Source organism: Sarcophilus harrisii, chromosome 5, assembly GCF_902635505.1.
Source record: "Sarcophilus harrisii chromosome 5, mSarHar1.11, whole genome shotgun sequence".
Classification (NCBI taxonomy): domain Eukaryota; kingdom Metazoa; phylum Chordata; class Mammalia; order Dasyuromorphia; family Dasyuridae; genus Sarcophilus; species Sarcophilus harrisii.
In genome coordinates this window covers 10551315-10568053 of record NC_045430.1, presented here as the reverse complement: position 1 = coordinate 10568053, position 16739 = coordinate 10551315, and the positions used below count along the sequence as shown (strand labels likewise).

At 46.1% G+C, this 16739-nt stretch overlaps 1 protein-coding gene across 1 annotated transcript; it reads right to left on the bottom strand.

Annotated features, from left to right (window-relative positions):
• Window positions 1-5221: 5221 nt before the first annotated feature.
• CHADL (chondroadherin like) lies at window positions 5222-14620 on the bottom strand. The gene is made up of 5 exons (XM_023505351.2): window positions 14255-14620; window positions 11030-12700; window positions 7232-7398; window positions 6431-6632; window positions 5222-5756 (listed from the first exon to the last, which is right to left on the bottom strand). The coding sequence occupies exons 1-5, from the start codon at window positions 14405-14407 to the stop codon at window positions 5715-5717; spliced, it is 2235 nt and encodes a 744-aa protein (XP_023361119.2). The 5' UTR covers window positions 14408-14620; the 3' UTR covers window positions 5222-5714.
• Window positions 14621-16739: the final 2119 nt, after the last annotated feature.

Here is a 16739-nt window from a genome sequence, read left to right as displayed (position 1 = left end):
TTACCTCTCTTTCATATCATGTATCCCTCTATTGGACAATTAATTTTTAAAAAATCTTCACACACAAACACCAAAAAAGCCACACACACACACACACACACACACACACACACACACGAAAAATTCCACACTGGCCGGAGGAGTGGTATGATTAATTCATCTTCAGTCTTCTAGACTCATGATTTACCACTGATTGATCCAGTCTTTCTCTGTAATGTTGTCACTGAATAAATTGTTCTCTTATTTCTGCTCAGAAAAAAATTAGCTGTTTTTTAAAAATCAAGCTTTAGTTTTAGTTTATAGCTCGTTTAATGAGTAAAAAAAAAAAGTGCTTCAGAATTAAAACTTCAATAAATGTTCACTTTATAAACCCAATAAATAAAATCCCCAGGGAATGAAACACAATGTTCTCGTTGCGTGACACATTGTATATATTCCATGGACTTTTTCTTGTGAAAATTGAAACTAGATAATCTTTCAAGTTTTTGCAGGAATAGTCAACTTTATCTGAAACAATTTATTCAAAGGCAGATTCTTTGTGACAATATGGGAGCAGAGCATAGTGTTCCTCTGTAGGTGCCAAAAAGCTCCCTGTAAATTCCTTGAACTTCCCCTAGAAAGACCCAGGAAGGAGGGAAGGAGGGAAGTATAACTACCCAGGCCTGCCAGCAGTAAAATGATCATTTCTTTTCCCACTGGGGCAAAAGGGAAGCTAGAATGGGAGGACCCTCGTCAAGGCCATTTTGAATCCCCTGCCCCAGGAGGACAAGAGGAAACAGAAGAGTTCTTGAGGAGGCAGCCAGGTGGCCCAGTGAATAATGCTTGGACTTAAAGTCAGGAAAGCAAGAACCTCGGATTTCTGGCCCCATGGATCTTTGGTCCGAGGTTAGGAGTAGCAGAACTCAGCTTGCTTGAGCTCACCCTCTCAAGTTTTTGACTCAGTTCAGACTCTTTGTGATCCCATCTCTCATTTTCTTGGCAAAGACACCGGAGTGGTTTGCCATTCCCCTTTCCAGCTTATTTTACAGAGGAGGAGACTGAGGCAAAAAAGGGTTAAGTGACTTGCCCAGGATCACTTAGCTAATAAAAGTCTGAGACCAGATTTGAATTTAGGAAGATGAGTCTTCTCGTTTCCAAGCCTAGTGCTCCTACCACTGCACTACCTAGCTGCCTCTTAAAAGACTGGAACAATAGCTTCTTAGCATCCTTTTTGAAGGCTGGGGCAGTTAGTACCACCAGTGGATGGACCAAGAATCATCCACTATCTTTTGAAGAGAGAGGGGCTAGTATGAGCTGATTGACTGCCAGCTAGTTCCTTCACAATGCTCAAGAAGTCTCTGAAGTGGTCCCAATTCAGGAAACAAGATATCTCTAGATATCCTGATCTGTGGAACCAAGTGAGGTTCCTTGGCTGATCCAAACACTGGATCCAACCAAATCCTCCAGGTCCCCCATGGAAATGACCAAAGACCATTTGGCTAAGATGGCTGCACCTGATCAAATAGTGATCAAGAAATGCACTGAGAGCACAAAAAGTGACCAATTCTACCCTGAAACTGCACACAGTCAGCCAGAAATCCAGAGGCAATAAGAAATGGCCAATGGCACAGCCAAGTCAGGCACGGACAAGCAAGCTCAGAGCCTCCTAATGTTCCACAGATGAACATCTGTAGCCTTTCAAATCTGTAGGGTTACGGGCAAGAGCAACTTGTCCTGTAAAATTGAATATAACGCTACAGGAGGGGAAAAAAAGCAAACAAACAAAACTTTAATGGAATAAATGACTTTCTGATGAAAAAATCAGAGCTGAACAGGAACTCTTGTTGCTGCTATCATTTATTTATTTTAGCCCCTGGATACAAGCATAATTGTTAATAACTCAGAATGAACTTACACATTTTTTGTGTTCTTATGATTATTCTACATTTTAAAAAGTTTTGTTTTGTTTTTTCTTTTTAACTCTGAAATGGGTTTCTCTCTCTGCTTTTTTTTCTCCAATAGTGTTATATTTTCCCAAATACATGTATAGTTTTCAACATTCATTTCTGTAAGATTTTGTATTCCAAATCTTTTCTCCTTTTCTCTCTTTCCAGAAAGAAAGCCATATGAGATTGGTTAAACACATAACAATTTAAAACATATTTCCATGATAGTTCTGCAAAAAAATAATCAGACCAAAAAAGCAAAAAAAAAACAACAAAAACCCCAAAAACAAAAACCAAACAAAACTATGAGAAAAAAGAGCAAAACAAAAAAAGGTGAAAATATTATGCTTCGATCCACTTTGAGTTTCCATAGTTCTCTCTATGGATGCAGTTGGCCTTTTCCATCTCAAATCTATTAGAATTTTCTTTGATCATTGTATTGCTGAGAAGGGTTAAGTCTATCATAGTTGATCATCACATAATCCTGCTATTACTGTGTACAATGTTCTCCTTGTTCTGCTCACTTCACCCATTATCAGTTCATGTAAGTCTTTTCCGAAATCAGTTCATCACTTCTTTTAGAACAACACTATTCCATTACATTCATATACCATAACTTATTTAGCCATTTCCCCATTGGTGAGCATTTATTCAATTTCCAATTCCTTGCTACTATAAAAAACAATAACAACAATAAAAAACTGCTACAAACATTTTTGTATACATGGATCCTTTCCCCTCTTTTGTGATCTCTATGGGATATAGACTCAGTGAGACCGCTGGCTCAAAGTTTGATAGCCCTTTGGATGTAATTCCAAATTGCTCTCCAGATTGGTTGGATCAGTTTACAACTCCACCAACAATGCATCAGTGTCCCAGTTTTCCCACATCCCCTCCAACATTTATCATTTCCTTTTCCTGTCATTTTAGCCAATTTGAGAGGTCTGAAGTGGTTGAGGTGTTGTCTTAATTTGCATTTCTCTAATCAATCCTGATTTAGAGATGCTGATTTCTTAAACCAGTTTTGCTATTTGAGCACTTTTTTATATGAATATAAATGGCTTTAATTTCTTCATCAGAAAATTGTCTTGAATGGGAAGTTTTAAATGCAAACATAAGAGTTCACAGAAACCTAGAAAAGTCAATTTACTTGGGTATTTGGAAGGTTTTTTTTCATGACATAGAGCTAATAAAGAGAAGAAATGAAATGTTCTTTCAAAATGGTATTGTCTTCAAAGGTTATTGAGGGATCAAGTAACAAAAATAAGAGGATCTGAGAGTGGATTGACTCTGATCTGGTGGTTTGAAGAGAATGAGAAGGGAGACTGAAAGGAAGAATATATTAGTATATAAGGGTGAAGAAAGGGATGTCATTTTCTATTTCTCAAAAATAGAAGAGGTGAGAAGAGAATGCAGGCATAGAGGGAAGGGTGGGGATTTGGGTTAAACTTTACTCTAATCTGAAGCAGACAAGAGGGATGGGAACACGTAGTTTGTTGTAGAAATATGTCAGACACAACCGGGGGGAAATCAGAGTTGGGGAAACAGTAATACAAGGGAGTTAACAGTCAGTCAGCAAAACAAACTTCCTGTTCTTGAAAGGGCTGTCAAAAGGGGAGGAGGGAGGAAAAAAGCAAAGAGCTAGAATATAAAGGGATGCCCATCACTTGAGGAACAGCGTAAGAACAAAATGACAAAGGGATCCTAAAAAAGGAAAAAGAACCTATGTGTGCAAAAATGTTTGTGGCAGTTCTTTTTGTAGTGGCAAGAAACTGGAAACTGAGTGGATGCCCCTCAATTGGAGAATGGCTGAATAAGTGATGGCATATGGATGTTATGGAATATTATTGTTCTATAGGAAATGACCAGCAGGATGATTTCAGAAAGGCCTGGAGAGACTGACATGAACTGATGCTGAGTAAAATGAGCAGAACCAGGAGATCATTGTACACGGCAACAAGAAGATTATATGATGATCAATTCTGATGGACGTGGCTCTTTCCAACAATGAGAGGATTCAGCCCAGTTCTAATGGTCTCATGATGGAGAGAGCCATCTGCATCCAGACAAAGTACTGTGGGAACTGCGTGTGGATCAAGGCATAGTATTTTCACTTTTTTGTTGTTGTTGTTTACTTGCATTGTTTCTTTCTCATTTTTTTCCTTTTTGATCAGATTTTTTTTCTTGTGCAGCATGATCATTGTAGAAATGTTATAGAAAAATTGCACATGTTTAATATATATTGGATTGCTTGCATTTAGGGGAGAATGGAAGGAAGGCAGGGAGAAAAAAAAATTAGAACATGAGGTTTTGCAAGGGTGAATGTTGAAAACTATCTATGTATGTGCTTTGAAAATAAAAATAAACCAATAATAAAATGAATTTTTTTAAAAAAAGATCATAATGGAAAATTATCACAGTATAAGAAATGACCAAAGAGGCAATTTCAGAGAATAACTGATGCAGAATGAAGTGAGCAGAAGCAGGAGAATAGTTTATACAAACAAGCTTCAACAATATTAATCAGTGCAATGAATAAAGACTGATTTGGAATGAATTGTGCTACCTTCCCGTCCTCTCTGACCCTTCCCCAGAAGTAATGGACATAAAAGGGAAGAAAGAGACTTTTTTGGACATGGCCTCAGAGGGCATTCATTCTGCTTGAGGATGTTTGTTTGTTACAGGGATGTTTTTCTTTTTCTGGGCTTTTAATTAGGAGTGGGAAAGGTTTGAGGGGAAAAGGGAGGGTTTAGCAATAATGATGTCAAGAAAAAAAGGTTATTTTGAAATATTTTTAAAATGTGCAGGAGGGAAGAGAAGCAAGTTCAGAAGGAAGTACAGACAAACAGGAAAGCATTGAAAGTAACATGAAGAATTCATTATGTTTGTCTGTTAAAAGAAAGCAAGGGTGGGGCAGCTGGTGGTTGGAGTACCAGCCCTGAAGTCAGAAGGATCTGAGTTCAAATATGAATTTACTTAACACCTTTTAGCTGTGTGACCCTGGGCAAGTCACTTAACCCCAATTGCCTCAGCAAAATAAATCAAAAATAATAAAAATAAAAAAATTTAAATTTAAAAGAAAGCAAGGGTTACCTATATTGGATTGTTTGGGGAGAGGCAAGGGGGAAAGAGAGAGAGAAAAATTTGGAACATGAGATTTGGCAAAGGTGAATATTGAAAATTATCTTTGCATGTATTTGGAAAAAAATAGTACAAAAAATAAAAGAAAGCAAGGGGCAACTAGGTAAACAACAGATAGAGTGCTGGCTCTGGAGTCAGGAGGACCTGAGTTCAAATCCAGTTTCAGATACTTGACACTTAATAATTGTGTGACCCCGGGCAAGTCTCTTACCACTGATTGCCTGGGGTTGAAAAGAAAAGGAAAAAAAGTGATATGAAATGGAGATTTATGATTTCTAATTCTTTTTGCCTTCTGCTGTAAAGGTGGAAATATTCATTGTGGGGATGTTTAAATTCAGAATTAAAAAAATTAAAAGGAAAAAGGAAGTTCCTCTCCCCAACCTGGCTTAAAAGAGAGAAATAATACCAAACTTCTGCTTGTTTTCATTTTATTTCAAGAGAACAGGATATTGGGCAAGACACCCCTTCCACCAGACAGATAAGAAGTGAGTTAATTGTGTCAGAGGATGAGTTGAAAACTGTAAGCAAGACAGCCAAAGACATGAGTCAACTTCTCATGTCCATCCAGGGGCACCATCTGAAATGGGCTGGAAAGTTAGCTGAAAAAGTACAGGCAGGTCCGGCAGTCTTCTGCTTGGGTTCGGGCTCTCAAACATGTGTGGTCCTTTTCCTGGGTCTTGTCTTTAATACCTGGGCAAACAAGGAATAGTATTACACTCTTTTTTTGCTTGTTTGTTTGTTTTTTAATTCTTCCCCCCTCCCCCACTCTAAATGACTGGAGTTAAGTGACTTGCCCAGTTGATACAGCACAGTGCCTGGCACATAATAGGAGACTCATAAATATTTGATGATGGAATGTTTTCTTGACTGGGCTATGGAGGCGAGTAGATGGTCCAGTAGGTAGAGCAGCAGACCAGAACTCGGGAAAACCCAGTTTAAATCTGGTCTCAGGTACTTAGGAGATGTATGACTCTGAGCAGGTCACTTAACTTCTGTCTACCTCAGTTTCCTCATCTGTAAAAAGAGGATAATAATCCTATGATAATAATAATAATAATGGCTACTCATACACAGGGTGAATGAAGGTCAAAGGAGACAATGTTTGTAAGGTGCTTTGCAAGCTCAAAGAATTACAGAAATGCTAGGAATTATTACTTTAAGGTTCTTGAGATGGTGTGGTCAGTTACTTCTTTTGGACCCTCCACTGAACAAGAAAGTAAGCAGAAGTGAATGAATGAAGCAGAAGTGAATGAATGAATGACTGACCAAGGGACAACATCTCCTCCTCCTTGCCTCTTTTCCCTCTCCTCCTCCTCCTCCCCATAATCCTAGTGTTTTTTGTCAACGTGACTTCTGCCCCAAACCTTGACTGCTCCCAACTGCTTCTTCTTGCTTCGGGCTTTCCTAGCTTTTCGCTGGACCGAGACTGGGATCCCTTTGCTTTTCTTGGTCCTCCAGCCTGGGCAGGCCTCAAAAATGGCTGTGGCCGCCTGTACCTTCTGGCCCCGGGCTCTGGCTGGGAACTCACAGGTGGCCCCTACTCGAAGGTTCAGGCCAGCAAGCCACCTAGGAAGAATGAGGAGAGGGAGACACTTAATGAACACTGTGACCAGAGATGAAATCTCCGGTGGTGTCTCCATTCTCCTTCCATTGATTTCTCTGGAAAGGGCCAGGGATCGTGGGACCTAAGCTGGGCCCCTTTTAGATCAGGGTTTCTTAAGCTTTTTCTACTCATGACCCCTTTTCTAGTAGTTTTTTAGTTGATTCTCTAGGGTTTTCTAAGTATCCCATCGTATCATCTGCAAAGAGTGACTGTTTCCTCATGACCTACTCTAATTCATTTAATCTCTTTGTGAACCTTTTTCACATAAGAAACTTTTACATGACCCCGAGTATATAGGTATATGTTAACATTTACTGATAATAAATCCTAATTTCATGACCCCCACATTCGTTATGGGACCCCAGGTTTAAGAAGCTTTGTTTTAGAGGACCCATGAGGGATGCCCAGAATGAGGAGGGAGGGATGGGACAGGTGGGGGCTCTTGGTCTCTGAGTCACACTGTGTGGGAAGCTAGTTCTCTTAGCTTGGAGCAGGAGCCCTGTGGGACCTACTCCCTCTGCTGCTGTGCTGCCATGTAAGCCCCCTATCTCAAACTCCCCACCTGTGCAGCGGGAGGAGCCGGCAGTCACAGTGGAAGGGATTCTCACTGAGGTTGATGAGCTCCAGCCTCGTGAAACTGTCCATGGTGGGTAACGTCTGCAGCCGGTTTTTCTCCAGGTACAAGCTCTTGAGGCCAGGTCCCAGACCAGCAAAGGCCCCTGGAGAAATCTATAAAGGAAGACCCTCAAGGTGGTTAGAATGGGGGTGGAAAGGCCACTCGCCCCAAAGTTCCTTTTCGTCATCCCCTCCCATTCTTTCCTCCTTCCCCCAAACTCTGACAGTCTCCTTTGAGAAAGAGAAAGAAGATGACCCTTGTCCTTGCTTAAGGCAACCTTGCTGACACATGTTCCACTCCTTAGCATGGAGCCAGAAACAAGGGAGGTTTTTAGCCAATGATTTTTTTTTTTTTAAACAGTTTTTTGGATATATATTGGATTACTTGCTATCAAGAGGAGGGGAGAAGTGGGGAGGAAGGGAGAAAAATTTGAAACAAAAGGTTTTGCCAAGATGAATGTTAAAAAGTGTCTTTGTAGGTATTTAAAAAATGAATGTTGAAAACTATCTTTGCATGTTTTAGGAAAAGTAAACATCTATTATTTTAAAATATTGAAAACTATCATTATATGTACTTGGAAAAATAAAATTCTATTGAAAAATGAAGAAAAAACCCCCAACAACTCTCACTTACCCCTATCTGTTCCTTGAGCTTAGAATCTAGAACATCAGAGCAGGAAGGCCTTTTAAAGCAGGGAATGTCAAAACTGAAATATTAGGGCTGGGAAGGACCTTAGAACATGGAATGTCAGGACTGAGAGAAACCTTAGAACATGGAATTCCATCAAATCTTGGAGAGATTTAATTCAATCTCATTTTTAAAAAAAATTTCCCACAGCTAATGCCCTCTTAAATTAGCATTAGCATTTTTTTTATAATTATAACTTTTTATTGACAGAACCCATGCCTGGGTAATTTTTTACAACATTATCCCTTGCACTCACTTCTGTTCCGACTTTTCCCTTCCCTCCCTCTACCCCGTCCCCCAGATGGCAAGCAGTCCTATACATCTTAAATATGTTATAGTATATCCTAGATACAATATATGGTGCAGAACCGAACAGTTCTCTTGTTGCACAGGGAGAATTGGATTCAGAAGGTAAAGATAACCCAAGAAGAAAAACCAAAATGCAAACAGTTTACATTCATTTCCCAGTGTTCTTTCTTTGGGTGTAGCTGCTTCTGTCCCTTTTGATTAAGTGAAACTGAGTTAGATCTTCTCTTTGTCGAAGAAATCCACTTCCATCAGAATACATCCTCATACAGTATCGTTGTTGAGGTATATAATGATCTCCTGGTTCTGCTCATTTCACTCAGCATCAGGTCATGTAATTCTCCCCAAGTCTCTCTGCATTCATCCTGCTGGTCATTTCTTACAGAACAATAATATTCCATAACATTCATATACCACAATTTACCCAACCATTCTCCAATTGATGGGCATCCATTCATTTTCCAGTTTCTGGCCACTACAAACAGGGCTGCCACAAACATTTTGGCACATACAGGTCCCTTTCCCTTCTTTAGTATCTCTTTGAGATGTAAGCCCAGTAGTAACACTGCTGGGTCAAAGGGTATGCGCAGTTTGATAACTTTTTGGGCATAATTCCAGATTGCTCTCTAGAATGGTTGGATTCATTCACAACTCCACCAACAAGGTATCAGTGTTCTCCAACAGTCATCACTATTTTTTCCTGTCATCTTAGCCAATCTGACAGGTGTATAGTGGTATCTCAGAGTTGTCTTAATTTGCATTTCTCTGATCAATAGTGATTTGGAACACTCTTTCATTTGAGTGGAAATAGTTTCAATTTCATCATCTGAAAATTGTTCGTATCCTTTGACCATTTATCAATTGGAGAATAGCTTGATTTCTTATAAATTAGAGTCAATTCTCTATATGTTTTGGAAATAAAGCCTTTATCAGAACCTTTAACTGTGAAAATGTTTCCCCAGTTTGTTGCTTCCCTTCTAATCTTGTCTGCATTAATTTTGTTTGTACAAAGGCTTTGTAATTTGATATAATCAAAATTTTCTATTTTGTGATCAATAATGGTCTCTAGTTCTTCTTTGGTCACAAATTCCTTCCTCCTCCACAGGTCTGAGAGATAAACTATCCTATGTTCCTCTAATTTATTTATAATCTCGTCTTTATGCCTAAATCATGGACCTATTTTGATCTTGTCTTGGGATACGGTGTTAAGTGTGGGTCCATGCCTAATTTCTGCCATACTAATTTTCAGTTTTCCCAGCAGTTTTTGGTCAAATAGTGAATTCTTATCCCAAAAGTTGGGATCTTTGTGTTTATTGAACACTAGATTGCTGTAGTCATTGACTATTTTGTCTTGTGAACCTAACCTAGTCCACGGACCAACTAATCTATTTCCTAGCCAATACCAAATGGTTTTGGTGACTGCTGCTTTATAATATAGTTTTTTTTTAAGTATTCATGACCAAACCGTTATTTTGCTGTACAAATAGAATCAGACTCTGAAATATTGTACAATTAGCTTGTGAAGGAAATAAAAAATGCAGGTGGGCAAAAATATAGGGATTGGGAATTCAATGTAATGGTTTTTAGTCATCTCCCAGAGTTCTTTCTCTGGGCGTAGCTGGTTCAGTTCATTACTGCTCCATGGGAAATGATTTGGTTGATCTCATTGCTGAGGATGGCCTGGTCCATCAGAACTGGTCATCATCTAGTATATAATATAGTTTTATATCAGGTACAGCTGGGCCATCTTCATTTCAATCCCATTTTTTTTAATAATAGGTTTTTTTTTCAAAATACATGCACAGCAGCCCTTTTTGTAGTGGCCAGAAACTGGAGACTGAGTAGATGCCCATCAGTTGGAGAATGGCTGAATAAATTGTGATATGAATATTATGGAATATTATTGTTCTGTAAAAAAATGACCAATAGGATGATTTCAGAAAGGCCCGGAGAGACTTACACGAACTGATGCTGAGTGAAACGAGCAGGACCAGGAGATCATTGTACCCGGGAACAGCAAGATTATGTGATGATCAATTCTGACAGACCTGGCTCCTCAACAATGAGAGGATTCAGCCAGTTCCAATTGTTCAGTGACAAAGAGCGCCACCTCCACCCAGAGAGAGGACGGTGGGAACTGAATGTGGACCACAACACAGCATTCTCACTCTCTCTGTTGTGGTTTGCTTGCATTTTACTTTGCTTCTCTTTTTTTTTCTTGTGAGGCACAATAATTGTATAAATATGTATATATATATTGGATTTAACATGTATTTCTACCATATTTAACATAAAAAAATAAAGAGGACCAATAACTCCCCCCAAAAAATACAACTTCTTGCACAAGGTTTTGCAAAGGTGAATTTGCAAAACCTTGTGCCAGAAGTTCCATTTCCTGCCCCCATGCCTTTCCATAAGCGGTTCCCCCACGCCTAGAATGCCATCCCTTCTCACTTCCATTTCTTAGAGTTCCCAGCTCCCTCTAGAGCCCAGGCCAGCTGCCAACTTCTACACGACACCTTTCTTTCTCCTCTTTCTTCTAGGGGTTAATGCTTTCTCCCTCTTGAAAGGACACTATTACTTGACAGAGACTTTTGCATTCACTTCTCTGGGGATCTATTGTCTCAACCCCGGCACATCTGTCTGTGGCCTTTATGCCAGGAGCCTGGGACGTGCCAGATCCCTGGCAGCTGGCCTGGGGGTGTGAGTGCCTGTGGATGAGCCCCCAACCCCCTGAAGCCCCTTACTCACCTGCTGCAGCCCGGTGCCATTCAGGTAGAGGTGCTGCAGGGAGCCGGCCACGGGCAGGAAGGCCTTGTCTCCCAGGACCCGGAGGGGGTTGCCGGACAGCTGCAGTTCCCTCAGGGCGGGCAGCCCCTCCAAGGCTGCCGTGGGCACAGTCTGGAGCTGATTCCTGTCCAGATGCAGCGTTTCCAGCTCCAGGGCTGGGCCCGGGCCCACGTGAGAGATGTTGTTTCTGCTCACATAGAGGCGGCGGAGCCCCTTGGGCCCAGCCAGGTCAGCCATGGCCAGATGCTGGAGAGCGTTGTGCTCCAGGTGGAGGGCGAAGAGCCTGGGCAGGACCTCCAGGGCAGCCCCGGGCATGTGCAGGAAGCGGTTGCGGTCCAGGTACAGGTAACGGAGCCGGGGGGTGCCCTGCAGGGCGGCAGCGCTGAGTCCCGAGAGCCGGTTGTCGGAGAGGTAGAGGTAGACCAGCTGGCCCAGCCCGGTGAGGGCCCCGGCCTCTAGGCGGGTGAGACCACAGTGCTGGAGGTGCAGGGACACCAGGTGGGCCAGGCCGGGGAAGGAGCCCCCGGGGACGGAGGAGAAGCTGTTTCGCCGCAGGTCCAGGAGCTGGGTGTGGTTGGGGAAGCCGGAGGGGATGAGCCTCAGCCCCCTGTTCTCGCAGCTGCTGTGCCGGGAGTCCGGGGAGCAGACGCAGGCCGTGGGGCAGGGCTGGCTGGCTCTGTCCTCCTCCGGGGCCCAAGGCTTGGGGGCCACCTCCTCTCCGTCCCCCTCCCTGTCTCCCTGCCTCCAGCAGAACAGATCCTTGGCCCTCAGAGACTCAAGAGCCTCCCCCCTCAGGTGGCTGGGCTCAGAGCACAGCCCGTCAGTGTGGAACCGGGCCCTGGCCACCCATTCCCAGAGGGGCCGGACCGTGCAGTCACACAGCAGTGGGTTCCCGCTCAGGTTGAGCTTCCGCAGCTGGCCCAGCCCCTGGAGAGGGGGCAGCCCCCCCAGCTGGTTGCTCCGGAGGTCCAGCGCTCGGAGGCGGGGACAGCGGGCAAAGGCCCCGGCGCCCACTTCCTGCAGGGCAGCGTGGTCGAGGGCCAGGTCTCGCAGAGCCCGCAGGGCCAGCCCATCCTCCTCGCCCACGTAGGTGAGTGGATTGTGACCCAGCTCCAGCTGAACCAGGCCGTCGGGGCGGGACAGAGCCTCCCCAGGGAGGGCCTGCAGCTCGTTGTGGTCCAGGCTGAGCCTGCGCAGGCCCGGCAGGCCGGCCAAGGCCTCCGGGGCCAGGACGTGGAGGGTGTTGTGCGAGAGGCGCAGCCAGCGCGCCTGGAGCAGCCCCTGGAAGGCCATGTCCGGCAGGTAGACCAGGGAGTTGTGGGCCAGGCTGAGCAGGGCCAGCGACCCCAGCTGGCTGAAGGCCCCCGGGCGGATCTCTTCCAGCTGGTTGTGCTCCAGAACCAGCTGCCGCAGCGAGCCCAGCCCGGCCAGGGCCTCTTGGAAGAGGACCGAGAGACGGTTGGAGGCCAGGTTGAGGTAGACCAGCCGGCCCAGGCCCCGGAACGCCCCTTCTTCCACCCGCTCTAGCTGGCAGTACCTCAGGTCCAGATGAGTGAGGTAGGGCAGGGAGAGGAAGGCCTCCCGGGGAAGCACCTTCAGGGCGTTGCCTTGGAGATCCAGCCTCTGGGTCATCTGGGAACCACAGGAGAACAACTGCTCACCTTTGGGGGGACCAGGAGCCGTCCGTGTCCCCGCGGAACTTGTCAGACTATCCTCCCTCTCCCTTTTCGGAATATAATTGTACACACACGCGCCCCCGACCCTCCCCATACACCCCCAAACTGGAAGCTTCTTGGCTCTGAGGATTCCAATCTAGAAACTGCTTCCTTCCTGTCTGTGACCTTAGGGTGCACAGCCTGACCTGAGCAAGATCCCAGTCTCCCCTAGAAACAGCCCCTGCCCTTCTAACTACCTGAGCCCCCCCCCCCGAAGCCATCCTGGGATGGGGACGCCCCAATTCAGCTTTAAGCTTTCTCCATGACGGACTTGTTGGGTCCCTCCTCCAACCTCCGGCTCCTTTGGGATACAAGTCCTAGCTCCAGCGAGGTCGCTAGGCTGACAGAATTAGGGGCTTCCGTCTTAACTACAGGCCCAGCACTCTGTTCCCCAGACCCCGTTGCCTCCGTTTTCCATAACTTTCCCCCCTCTCACCGTTAATATGGCCATTATCCATATTAATGTTAGTGGATGAATTATAATGGTATTAATGACATTAACATAAATGATAATGCGAGGGATGTTGAGGATGATTATATATATTTTACATATATATATAGCATGTATACCTGTGCCTGCACACAGTAAGCACTTAATAAATACACTATATGTATACACGATGCTCCAGAAGTCTTAGTGATGTTTTAAGGTATTAAAGCTAAGTTTAAAAGCGACAGCTTAAAAGTGCATGAAGATTTGGGGACAAACTGGTATATGCTTATATACATACATAACTTTTTTTAAACGAGACCTGCCATTTCATTAGTTTATGGGATGTTCCTATTAATTTTATTATTATTTTAATATATTATTAATTTATTGTTATCAATTATTATCATCATTTAAATTATTAATATTAATTTTAGGGGGGGGGAGAGCCAAGCAAGAATCCTTCTGTCTCTATCTCTGTCTCTGTCTCTGTCTCTGTCTCTGATCCTCAGGGATGATGTGGGATCCTCCAGTCTCTGCTGGAAGCCCTCAGGCCTACACAGCTCCGTGACCTGCTCTCACATCTGGGAGTTTTCCTTTACTTGTGTCTGGCTCTATCATCCTCGCCTTCAGGTCCCTCACTAACTCTGGTGCCCAGAACCGGACTAGGTAGATCTGACCGAAGCAGAAGACACGGGATCGCCTCCTCCCGGTTTTATTCATGGACACAGGCGATGGCAGCATGGAGACCCTCCCCGTGTTGGTACAGCACAGAGGTGAGGTGACTGGCCCAGAGTCGCACAGCCAGGGGGCATCAGAGAAGGAATCCCCCCTCAGGCTCGGGTCCTCCTGACTTCAGGGCTGGTGCTCTGCCCACTGCACTGCTAGCTGCCCCAACTCAGTGTGATCTTGCCGCCCACTGAGACCCCCAGATCTTTTGCATTTGGTCTGTACCCTCACAGACTCATTAACCAGGGTCCGGGTCTCTCTCTCGCCTCGACTCCCCCCATGGTCCCCTGGGCCCCGGCTGCCCCCACTCACCTGCGGGATGGTGACGGGCACCTCGGTGAGGTTCTGGCGCCTGCACGCGACGTGTCTCTGGATGTTGTCACAGACACAGGTTCGGGGGCAGCGGCCCGCAAGTCCCCTCCCGGCCAGGGCCAGCAGCGCGGCGAGGCAGACGGGAGTCCACATGCTGGCCCAGCCAGCGGCGGGGGAGGGAGAGGGGATAAAACTCTATTAACCATCCCCATGGGCCGGGTATCACGCTGCCCACTTGCCAATAGTCTTATTTGGCCGGAGCCCGAAGGAGCCCCGGCTCCAGGAAATCTGTCTGCTTCTCTTCCTGTCCCTCCCGGCTCTGGCCCCCATAGCTTCCCAGTGCTACTGAGTGTGAAGGGTGGGGGCTGACCCCTCCCCGAGTCCCGAACCTCTCTGCTCAGCCTGGGAGACTCGGCCAAGCTGGTGGACGCCCCCAAAAGGAATACTGAGGCCTGGAGACACGGAAGCACCCACAGGCTCAGGGGTCACCCGCTCATCCCACAGAGCAGGAACCTGGGCCCTAGAGGGGACCCGCGGCTAGCCAGGCTCTAGCTGGCTCCCCTCTCACTTCTTCCCCAACCGTTTCCAAAGGCAGATCGCATCGCTCCATTTCCCAGACCCCCTCGTTCCCTCCTCCCTCCCTCCTGCTACTACTAAGGACTCACCTAGAAAATCCAGGCCACGAGCCCCCTTGCCGTCCAAACTCTGGGAGGAGGGTGAGGGTGGCCAGCAGAATCCCCAAACAACTCCAGCTCCCAAAGGCGAGGGCAGCGGCCCCTTCTCCGTCCGCACCCCCCTCCCCATCTCGGGGCCTCCCACCTGGCATGCCCTCTCCTGCGAGCTGAATGAGGGCATTGTTGGCTGGCCCGGCCCAGCACATGCTTCTCCCCCAAGGAGAGGGGACCAGTGGGCCGGGAAGGGCGGGCTTGGAGGAAGGTGGTCTGGAAAGAACAAATCCAGGTCCTCCCTCCCTCCCAGCTGAAATTACCAGCGCTCCAGAGGCGCCAAATCTGGAACCTGAGCCCCGAGTCCCCTAGATCAGGGCCGTCCTACAGTCAGGCGTGGGTAGCAGACCGGCTCCCACCAGACCCTCAGCTGGCCATGACCAACACCTGGCCGCCCAATGGACAAAAACCTCATCTGACAAGTGGGAATAATCCTTGTCTTCTTCACCTCACAAGGATCTTGAGAGGAAAACACTATTTGGTTTTCAACGTTGATATATTTTATTTATGTTTCACTGATGACTTTTAAAAATATCCTTTTCCCATAACCTTCTCCCCAAGAGAGCTCTCCCTTTTGAAGTACAATTAAGCGAATCTCATTGACCACGTCTGATAATGTGTAATGCATTCTGACCCTGGCCCCGCATCTCCCAATGCAAAAAGTCCATTTCCCATTCAGTCCTTGGGAGTCTTCGTGGTCCCCACAATGATCAGTTTCTAGTTCGTAAACAATAGGCATTAACTAGGTGCTTGTCATTTCATCCATCTTCCCACATTGCCCATTTCTCCTTCGGTGCTCCGGCCTTTCTGCACCAGAGACCGGCCGGCTGTTTCCCAGGTCGCGGACCCCGTTTCTGGGTCGTTGCCCTGCCCCCATAAAAAGGGCTACTCCCGATGCATTTGTCCCCATGGGACCTTGCAAAGAGCTCTACAAACCTTTACGTGCTAGAAATGGAAATGGGTGTCCACTGAGTCTGCCTAGCACCCTGCAGAGGGTCCCTGGCTGCCCACATGCTCAATGAGGTTGGGTTGGAGGGCCATCTCCAAGGACCCGACAACAGCCAGGCCTCTGGGCTGCAGGCAGAGCTGTGTCCACGCAGGAAGGAAGTGTTTCATAGGCCGAGGGATAGTGGGTGGCACAGGGCACTCGTCCTGGAGCGGGGAGGACCAGAGCTCAAATGCCAGCTCACGAGTCCCATGGTCTCTCCCAGCCTCCTCTTCTCCCCCAATCCCCCAAAAGGAAAGGTTTCTTTCTAGGAACAAGGCTATGGAGAAGTGCTTCCCTTGGAGAGCCTGCTGCCATCCAGAAGGCATCCTGGGACTCACCAGGGCCTTGTGCTCCCCTGGAAGGAAATACACTGTGCTCCTTTTGGGCCGGGAGAGTTGCCTTTGTATCCTGACTCATAGTGGTACTTAATGATGATCTGATTTAACAGACTCCTAGGAGATAGCAATGATTACAAAGAAAGGCAGGACATGTGTTAGGGGAAGTGCCAGGAGACAGGCTGGAGCATGGACCTCGGAGGAGACAGGATGGAACACGGACCAATAGTCAGGCTGGCATAAGCGTGGGGCCGAGAACTCTGTGGGACAGCCCCATGGCTCACAGAACTCCTGCCTTTGGAGAGGAAAAAAAAGGCCTGGAGTCAGAAATGGGGGTGAGGCACTGTGGTGGGAAAAGCTGGGAATGTGGAGGGAGACAGAATGGAGGAACTGGGGGACATTCTCCAGACTCAGTTTACATTTGTTTCCCAATCGAT

Bases quoted from the DNA above. Each gene is read 5' to 3' on its own strand.
- CHADL (XM_023505351.2), bottom strand. From the start codon at position 14,407: ATGTGGACTCCCGTCTGCCTCGCCGCGCTGCTGGCCCTGGCCGGGAGG. The intron at 12,701-14,254 runs GTGAGTGGGGGC...TGTGGTTCCCAG, and splicing joins TGCCCGTCACCATCCCGCAG to ATGACCCAGAGGCTGGATCT. The intron at 6,633-7,231 runs GTGGGGAGTTTG...CATTCTTCCTAG, and splicing joins CGGCTCCTCCCGCTGCACAG to GTGGCTTGCTGGCCTGAACC.